Genomic DNA, 9,910 nt, shown 5'->3' on the forward strand with positions numbered 1-9,910 from the left:
ATTGAGCCATTTTAAAATAAGAAACAAGCCTTTCAAAATAAAGAGATTTTATTCTATTTTGATTATTTAAAACTGTTATGGATTACATTCTTTTATAAAGGCCCTAGAGAGGCCGATCACGAACATTTTAAATTCTACCTTGATCAGTTTTTATGATGCTTGAGTGAAATGTTTTAACAATGCCATGCTCACTGATTTTCATGTGTGAATTTGTTGTTTTAATGCTCTTTGATTTCATGATGAAACTTGTTCTATTGCTCACGGCTTCATGACTGAAACATGCACTCATTGCCTATTGAACAAATGATTGAAACGGGTTAAATTACTTTGGACTATTTTCTTGAGTAAGCTTTGCGGGTATAGTTCATATTGCTACACCAGATTGCGTGGACCTTGTGAACAAAGTACCAGCTAGTTAACGATTTGATATTTGAGTACTAAGATATTTGGTGGAGTGGGGAGTTTTCACGAGTAGTTATAAGGGAGATGTGAAGTCCCGACTTGATATTTGGTGATGTGGGGGAGTTCTCACGAGTAGGTATAAAGGGGAGGAGAGGCCTCGACTTATTATTGGTGATGTGGGAAGTCTTACGATTAGGTGTTAATGAGGACAAGAAACCCCTACGTATAATTGCGGCATGAGGAGTCTCACGAGTAAGTGATGATGTTATTTACATAAGAGAGCATAAGGGTTATACTAGACCTACACAAAGATACCCTAACTAATATATTTTAATTAATTGAGCATGATATATTACTATTACTTTTGCTTTGAGAAAACCATGGCTGTGAATTATCTATTTACATGATATTTTGGAATTTGTTGTACTCGAGATTGCCATGGTTGATTGATTTTATTGAGTATGAGATTTATACATTGCATAAGTGTTAAAAAATATTGAGATTTAAATTCAAGCATCTTATATTAATTTGCACATGATTTATTAACTCTATACACAGTTTATCTCATCATATATATATATATTATCATTATGCTTTTATCAAAAACTTTACCTTAATATTTGTTTCCCTTCTTATCCACTCACTGAACATGAAAGGCTCACTCCAACTATTTGGTAAATGACAAATAAGTAAATTTTTAAGAACAGTAGTGATGAGAGGACTTCAACTTGTTGCGTAGGTAATTGGCGTCTGATAGCACTACCCTTGTATCACGCCCTTATCTAGATGTAGGTTGTTTTCAAGTGTTGTATCATGTAAAAATATTTCAAAGTTTGGGCTGTGGCCCTTGGATATTTTTAAATTAAATTTTAAGTTGTGTAAAAAAAAAGTTGGAGATTTGGAATTTATTCTTTGTTGAAATTCAAAAATCGTTATTGCTATTCTTAGCTTACTTCTCTATTGTGGATAAAAATTGACGTTAATATGAAAAGATGAAATGATAAACATGGAGTTAAAAATAATATTCTGTTTATTAAGAGGTTTACGTGTAAAAGGTTTGTCGGTCGTGTGGACCTGCCTTCATTGCTTGGGTAGCAGCCATAGAATGGGTCGTTACACGGCTTATGCCAAAGGCTTATCAAACACAGGATCCGCGCATTCCGCTTTCCCTTTCCTTTTTCCAATTCTCTTTAATTTCTTTCCATTCACATCTCACACGTAAAAGCAGATACGTTGTCATCTTTTTAGATGAGAAAGGGAAAAAGCAGATAAAAAAAACCCGATCTTTCTTCGTCTATACCCCTTTCTACAGCTCGAATCACCAAGTATATAAAGTCTGAGACTTCATGCATTGGTGGAAACTCTGGCTTTTGCATAATGAAAGGCAAAAGTTGATTTTTTTTTCCCAACATAATTTAGTTTTCTTGACTAAGTCTATTCTCTGTAAAATTTTTTTTATATAAAAGAAAGTTGTTATTTTCACCGTGAAACACGCAAAAGTTGAAGACTTTGGAAGGATCCCAAGGGAGGCTCATGGATCATCAACAGGGGCGGAGTTAGTCCAATTTTATTGAAATGATCAAACACATTTGAATAAAAGTTAAAAATTTTAAAAAATTAATTTGTTAAAGTTAATCAACAATAAAAATATTGAGAATAGAAATAAAAAATTAAATATAAAATTTTAATTTGTAAAATATAAATAGTTAAAAATAATATATAAAATTAATGATTTTTTTATATAATCAAAATTATTTAAATATTATATATTCAAGATAATTTTATTTTTAACTAAACATAAAACGTAAAACATATAAAAAAATATACTCAAGTTAATTTTCTTTTATATAATCAAGATTAATAAAAAATGATACGTTGATAAAATTTTTAAATAACAATATAACACTACAACTTATATTTAAGAATTATATAATAGTTTATTAATTTTTAAAGATTAAAATCATAAAAAATAAAATTTATGTAACATAAAAAAAAAAGAATATGACAACTAGAAAGTAGATACCGCATATTACATAACAAAAAAGAAAAAAAAATATGACTAATGGTTTGTAGAAATTTAGAAAAAATATTTATAGAAACTTAAAACATAAGAACAAATATAATAGAAATGAAAAAAATAAACAAATATAAATAAAAATAATAATATAAATTAAAAAAATTAAAGTAGAGTGAGATAAGAGAAATTATTTTATTATTTTATTATTTATATTAATTATTAAATAAAATATTATTTTGAAAGAGTTAATAATAAAATATATAAAAAATATTTAAAAATTTTATATGATATGAAAAAAATTTTAAAAGTTTTGGCGTGGGGGGGATTTGTGCGGGGCGGGCACGTAAGGAGGCTTCGCCCCTGATCATCAGCAGTCACCTTCATTTCAGTTGTCTGTCTTTTGCATTATCAATTGAAATGTAAACGTTACTGGAATGGGTTCTTCATGTTTCATCCAAGTAAATTGACGGTATCTTTTACCAAAAAAAGAAATAATTAACGGTATTTGCTTTTTCTGGCGTAAACTGCAGGTTCCTGAAGGTTGCCTTTTGGAATCTTTACTTAAACATACAAAATATACATAAAGGCAGGACGAGACTTCACTGTTTAAGTCTTCAATCTTGACCTACGAAGACTTCAACAGTCTCATTTCGACTGTTCCGCTGTTCTTGGAAGACGCCGTGTTTACCAATTATAGATAATTGTCTATAAATGGTTCAGTCAGTGCCTATTTTGTTTGCCCATCCAAGAGTTGGGAGGACATAAAGGATTGAGATATTATTATGGGCTCATTTTTGTATCTCTCCATTTCGATGAGCTTGCTTAATTTGCTCTTACTGCTTTTTCTTGTTTCTTCAGTACAGCCACTGTGCCACCCTGATGAACGCTCAGCACTGTTGCAGTTCAAGGAAAGCTTTGTAATCAATAACTCTGCCTCAAGTACTCCTGAAGCCCATGCGAAAACTGAATCGTGGAAACTTGAGGGGGAAAGTGCTGACTGCTGCTCGTGGGATGGGGTCGAGTGTGACAACAGCACTGGTCATGTAATCGGCCTCGACCTTAGAAGTAGTCATCTCTATGGTTCAATCGATTCTAGAAGCAGCCTCTTCCATCTTGTTCACCTTCAGTGGCTTAATCTCGCAGACAATCTCTTCAAAAATTCTAAAATTCCTTCTGAGATCAGGAACCTCTCAAGGCTGACATCTCTGGACCTCTCTCACTCCAACTTCTCTGGTCAAATACCGTCAGAGATCTTCCAGCTGACAGAGTTAGAGCTCCTTGATCTGTCAGGGAACTCATTGAAGCTCCGGAAGCCAGGCATGAGGTCTCTGCTTGAGAATTTAACTAATCTTCAAGAGCTTTATCTTACTGATGTCAGAATTTCTTCTTCGGTACCTAATATCTTAGCAAATTTTTCTTCATTGAAAGCTTTAATTTTATCGAATTGTGACTTGCGTGGTGATTTTCCCCCTAGAATTTTTGAGTTACCCAGTCTTCAGTTTCTCAGCCTGCAGTCCAATCCGGATCTGACTGGGTATTTACCTGATATTCGGAGCAATCACCCTCTTTTGGAATTAAGCCTTGCAGACACAACGTTCTTTGGACAGCTGCCAGAATCATTTGGAAACTTCAAGTCTTTGGAACTTTTGGACATTAACACCTGCCATTTTTCAGGGAAGGTACCGTATTCACTCGGTAACCTTACTGAACTCACTTATCTTGATCTGTCTTTTAACAGCTTTTCGGGACCTATTCCTCCTTCAGTTGGAAATCTGAACCAGCTGATGACTTTGGATTTCTCTTATAACAATTTCTCTGGGGAAATCCCTTTTTCCTTGGCCAATCTTACCCAACTAGTTTATCTGTCTCTTCAAACCAACAATTTCGACCGTGGAACCTGGTCTTGGCTTGGTACGCAAATCAATCTAACTTACTTGGACCTGACAAACACCAGTTTATCCGGTGACATCCCATCTTCTCTCCAAAATTTGACCCAACTTACCTGTTTATATCTCTGGGCCAATAAATTAGATGGTCAGATTCCACCTTGGATAGGAAACCTTACCAAGCTAACTGAGATCAAATTCCAGGAAAATAATTTGAGTGGTCCTGTTCCAGAATCAATCTTCAAGCTTGAGAATCTTGAACTTCTTTATCTACACATGAATCGACTAAATGGAATTCTCATGTTGGACTCATTTCTTGAGCTTAAAAATCTCACCAAACTCCAACTTTCAGGTAACAATTTGTCACTGCTCAACAGTGTCAGCATCAATGCCACTAGTCCAAAGTTCGAGCTTTTAGGATTGGCTTCATGCAACTTATCTGAGTTCCCACATTTTCTGCGTAGTCAAGATGAATTGGTGTTTTTGGAGCTTTCTGACAACAGATTTCATGGCCAAATACCGAAATGGTTTTGGAGCGTGGGAAAAGAAACTCTTCTGCAGTTAAATTTGGGCTTTAATTTTCTGACAGGATTTGAGGAGCTTCCCGTTGTTCTTCCATGGACTCACTTAGAGGTTTTCAACCTTGAATCGAACAAGATCCAGGGATCACTTCCGCATCCACCACCTTCCATCGTCTCTTATTCATTTTCAAATAACTCACTGTCAGGAGAAATCTCACCAATGCTCTGCAATCTTTCTTTCCTCATGACCTTGGATTTGTCTATTAACAACTTGACTGGGATGCTCCCGCGATGTTTATTCAGCCAAAGTGACTCTCTGAAAGTAGTCAGCCTTCGAAATAATCAATTTACTGGTGCTATTCCTTCAACATATATGAAGAGCTGTGGGTTAAGGATGATGGATTTGGGCCAAAATCAATTGCAAGGGAGAATACCAAGATCACTCGCCCATTGTACCAAGTTAGAAGTTTTAATTCTTGGAAACAATCTGATAAATGATACCTTTCCTTCTTGGTTGGGCACTCTTCCAGAGCTCAAGGTTCTCATCTTGAGAGCAAATGGATTGCATGGTGTGATAGGGGAACCTCGAGCCAAATCGGAATTCTCCGAGTTGCAAGTAATTGACCTCTCAGACAATAGTTTAAGGGGTAAGTTGCCATCTGAGTACTTCAATATTTGGGTTGCCATGGAAGTTGCCAATGCAAACAGCTTATCCCCATATATGAACGCCAATACAAGCTTCGAAGATGGAGAGTTATCGTGGTATGATTATTATAATTACGTACTTATATTGGCTAACAAAGGCAGGGACCTTAGTTATGAGAATGTTCCAGGTTCCATCTCAGCTATTGATTTATCCAGCAACCAGTTCCAAGGTGAAATCCCTGAAGCCATTAGTAATTTGAAGCAAATTCGTGTGCTTAACCTTTCAAATAACAATCTCACTGGTCATATTCCATCAGCATTGGGGGAAATTTCGAACCTTGAATCTTTGGACCTCTCTCGAAATAAGCTCTCGGGAAAAATCCCTCAGCAATTGGCCAACCTTAACTTCCTTGAAAGCTTCAACGTCTCGTATAATAATCTTGAAGGGAATATTCCTCGAGGAGCACAATTCAATACGTTTGACAATGATTCGTACGAAGGAAATTCAAGATTGTGTGGATACCCTTTGTCAGAAAAATGTGGAAATCCTGAGGTCTTGCAGCCACCACCTCGTTTGGCCCCCAAAGAAGATGATGAAGGAATTGTGAGGGTGTTCAAGTTTGATTGGAAAATAGTTATGACAGGATATGGAGCTGGGCTAGTAATTGGAATGTCTCTTGGATACAACTTCACCACAAGGAAACATGAGTGGTTGATGAAGGTCTTCAGAAAGTGGCAAGTCAGTAATAATTGGAATGGCTCTAATTGGCAAGAATCCTTGAGGTCTGTTTGGAAAAAGGTTTCCTGGAATTACTAGGTCCTAGTGTAATAAATATGATTGTGTGCGTATGCTTAGAACCTGCTCTTTTTTTTTAGCTCTTTTTGGATTAGAAAGTAGCAGTACACAGTATAAAGCTTGATTTATGTATAATTATGCCTTGATACCAGAAAACGTCCGCATCTTCTGGTCTTATCTTATTGCAGTTTGAAGAAAAATGTTTCCTATTGCTGATTAAAGCTAGACCAAAAATGTTTAAATGTATGGTGCTTGATCTTTGAAGTTCATGGAATCCGGATGTTAGGAATATCCGTTTTCTGATGGTCTTTTGTACGGTGGGAGTTAATTTCTGGATACAGCTCTTGGTCATTTGGTTTTTTCTGTTTTGCACTTCAACCAATAGGTGGATTTTATTGAGCTTGACTCTAAAGTAGGTTCATGTTTAATGGATCTACTGTTTATAGGTTCTCTTTCCGAGATGTTTTTAGAATGATTCATAGCTTTTGTATTGGCATAGTCAGGATCCTTTGCTGCCAATGGCTTATTGTGCAGTGAAACTTTTGTAATTGTACAGTGATTTTGCTCATAGCAAGTTTTCTATGCCATTAAAGTATTTTGTCAATCAGATTAAAGACTTTTTATGGCATTGCGGATAATGGACATGACGACAGTTATTCCTTTTTTAACGCTTTAATGGGGCAGATAGTTGATATCTTAAAGATTTCAATAACATTATACTATTTCAATTTTTTTGGCCAAATTTTTCTTTTTATTTAACTTACCGTGATATGGGAGTTTGAAAATGGCTTAAAAAACAACTATTCTCTTATAATAGCTAATCTCCAAAATTCCCCAAAAACAAGGTTTAACTAATCCTAATCCTCATGGTATTTGGTATTTCATAGTTAGGGGAATAACCTCTAAAATTGATAAAACTAAAAAGCCTCTTATAAGTGTAAAAAATTACAACCCTAGAAATAAATACATTTTTTTTTCTAATTTCCCTTTGCCTTTCAGTCTCTTCCCATTCTTGCATATCTCTTTCTCTCTTTAACCTCCATTTACCACCAAAGCTGATGCTGGCAATGATGATGATGGCAATTCCAAGACTAAATATGGTTGAAAAGTGTTGATCTTGTGCTCTGGTGGCTAGATCCAATCATATGACGTGCTAGATCGACATTCCATGGGGCTAGCCACATTTTTGGTGCTTGGTCAACGAAGAAGAAAAAAGGAAAAGGAAAAAAAGAATTTAAAATGAAAAAGTTTAAAATTATAAAAAATAAATATTTTAAATTTAAAATTTTAAAATTACTAAAATTTTAATATTTTAATCATAAATATGTTTAAATCATACATAAAATATTAATATTTTAAAAATATTAATGTTTAACTTATTAAATTATTAACATTTTAAATTTTTAATGAAAATATGAATTAAAAAATGAAAATTGCAAATAGAAAAAAATTAAAAATTATACTAATATTTTAACAATAAAATATTAAAATTTTAAAATTTTGATGAAAATAAAAATTAAATGATTAAAAAGGAAAAAAATTTACTTATTTTTGTCTTTTGGTATACATTTTACTAAATTATATAAAGGGTATTTTTGTTTTTTAAAGTACATCTTACTATAATAAAAAGTTTAAATTTTTAATTATATATTATAAAAAATTAATATTTAATTTTAAAAATTAATTAAAATTATGTTAATATTTTAATCATAATAATATTTAAATTATAAATAAAATATAAGTATTTTAAAATGTTAATGATTAAATTATAAATAAAAAATTAATATTTGAAAATTAATTATTAATATTTGAAATTAATTATAAATTATTAATATTTAAAAATACAATAAAATAAAACAAATAATCATATATTTTAATAAAAAATAATTATATCTTTTTATTACCTACTTTTTTTTCTATAATTATTTTTATTAACGAAATATTATAATAAAACATAATAGTAATTTTTACCTTATTTTATTCCATCAATCAAATTACATAATAATATTTTTATTTTATTTCTATTTCATCTTATTCTCATAAAATACTTATTGTATTATACTTTATTCTATTTTATGAATCAAACATACTTTTAATAAAATATTAAATTTAAATTAAATTTATTAAAAAAATTTCGATTCACTTGAAATTCAAGAATATAATTATACAAGAAAAAATATTAACACTCTCACAACTCCCGGTTAAAGAAGCTAAAAATTTCATTGCGTTGCAATCATATAGAACATATAATTGCCAAAAAAAAGAAATTGCCATAATTGTCCATGCCTAGAGTTAAAGGAGGTGTGTGTAATCGCCGCAAGGCCGTGACCGAGTATACCATTTCTCGCAACACGTGCCCATAACTTCTCTCGGAAACAGAAACACTATGCCACCGACTCAACCCTGGTGTCAAGCTAGACCGTAGCCACTTCCTTACCGAACTTATGTATATAAATATAATCAATGCCTAATTGAAGATGATTAGAACCCAATAAGCAGTGTCTGGATCGATCGGGGTTGTTTGTAAAAGCAGCTAGCTCGTCGCTGACATGGAGATCATGAGGAAGTTGTTTGGGATGTTCTTGCTGCTGCTCATTGTTTTGGCTTCTCGTAAATATATCTCTTTCTTTGATGGCTGTATATTAATTTATCTGCTTCTTTTTCAGTTTTAATTGACTATTTCGCATTGCTTTATCTGACTGCAGAGGAGATGGTGGTGCCGAGCAAGGCAAGACTTTGCGAGTCAAAGAGCCATGGTTTTAAGGGAGCATGTCTGAGCGATCACAACTGTGGGATGGTGTGTAGCAATGAAGGTTTCTCGGGCGGCAGGTGTCGAGGCTTCCGTCACCGCTGCTTCTGCACTAGGCGATGTTGAATGGGCTTAATTTGGCCCCATCAGCCTCAAAGTCCCATGCAAAATCACATCTTGTTTGGAAACTAGATGGAATTGCCATAACATACAAATAAACTCATCTTCTTTTCTGTTTGGGGAGAATTAATGAAGTACTTGTTTATGTTATTTTGGTTTTCATTGTTTCTTTTTCCTCCAATTTTCATTCGATGTAGCGGTGAATGGTCTAAGAAAAATATAGTGTTAAGATTTATTCGAACTATATGAAGGTTTTAAAATTATCACTTATACAGCCATGCCAGAGAAATTAAACCAATCAATCTAACAAGAAACATGTTATTAATTAAAAAAAAAATCATCTCAAGTCGTCTATCTATCATCGTAATTGTATATCTTAATAATTTTCGGTTATTTTGTAATCTGAGATTTAAAGTGATTAGAGTTTTAAGGTATTACAAAATGCTAAAAGGTTTGTCTTAATCTCATTAAATCATAAAAAAATATTTTTATATTCATAATTTAAAAGTTAAAAATATATTTGAAAATTAAAAGTCAATAAACATAATTTTTTTATTTATTATACAATAATAGTATAAAGGAGGGGGTGGGGCATTCATTTAGGTCTTATGTATGGTGTTTAGGGATGCTCAGCTTATGGACGTCGTTGACTGTGGGAGGACTCATTGAGCAGTGGAGTTTTCTGGATGGGTACAGTTTGCGAAAATGGATGGAAGAGAATTTTTGTACCAGTGGATTCTGGAGGTGAAATAGGATCTTAGTGTGGACTTTGAG

General features: G+C 33.0%; 1 protein-coding gene across 1 annotated transcript; it reads left to right on the forward strand.

The window, feature by feature from the left end:
* On the forward strand, window positions 3,015-6,859 carry LOC18602120 (receptor-like protein 12). The gene has a single exon (XM_018118626.1). The coding sequence runs from the start codon at window positions 3,202-3,204 to the stop codon at window positions 6,286-6,288; it is 3,087 nt and encodes a 1,028-aa protein (XP_017974115.1). The 5' UTR covers window positions 3,015-3,201; the 3' UTR covers window positions 6,289-6,859.

The sequence above is a fragment of the Theobroma cacao genome, chromosome 4 (assembly GCF_000208745.1).
Source record: "Theobroma cacao cultivar B97-61/B2 chromosome 4, Criollo_cocoa_genome_V2, whole genome shotgun sequence".
NCBI classification, from domain to species: domain Eukaryota; kingdom Viridiplantae; phylum Streptophyta; class Magnoliopsida; order Malvales; family Malvaceae; genus Theobroma; species Theobroma cacao.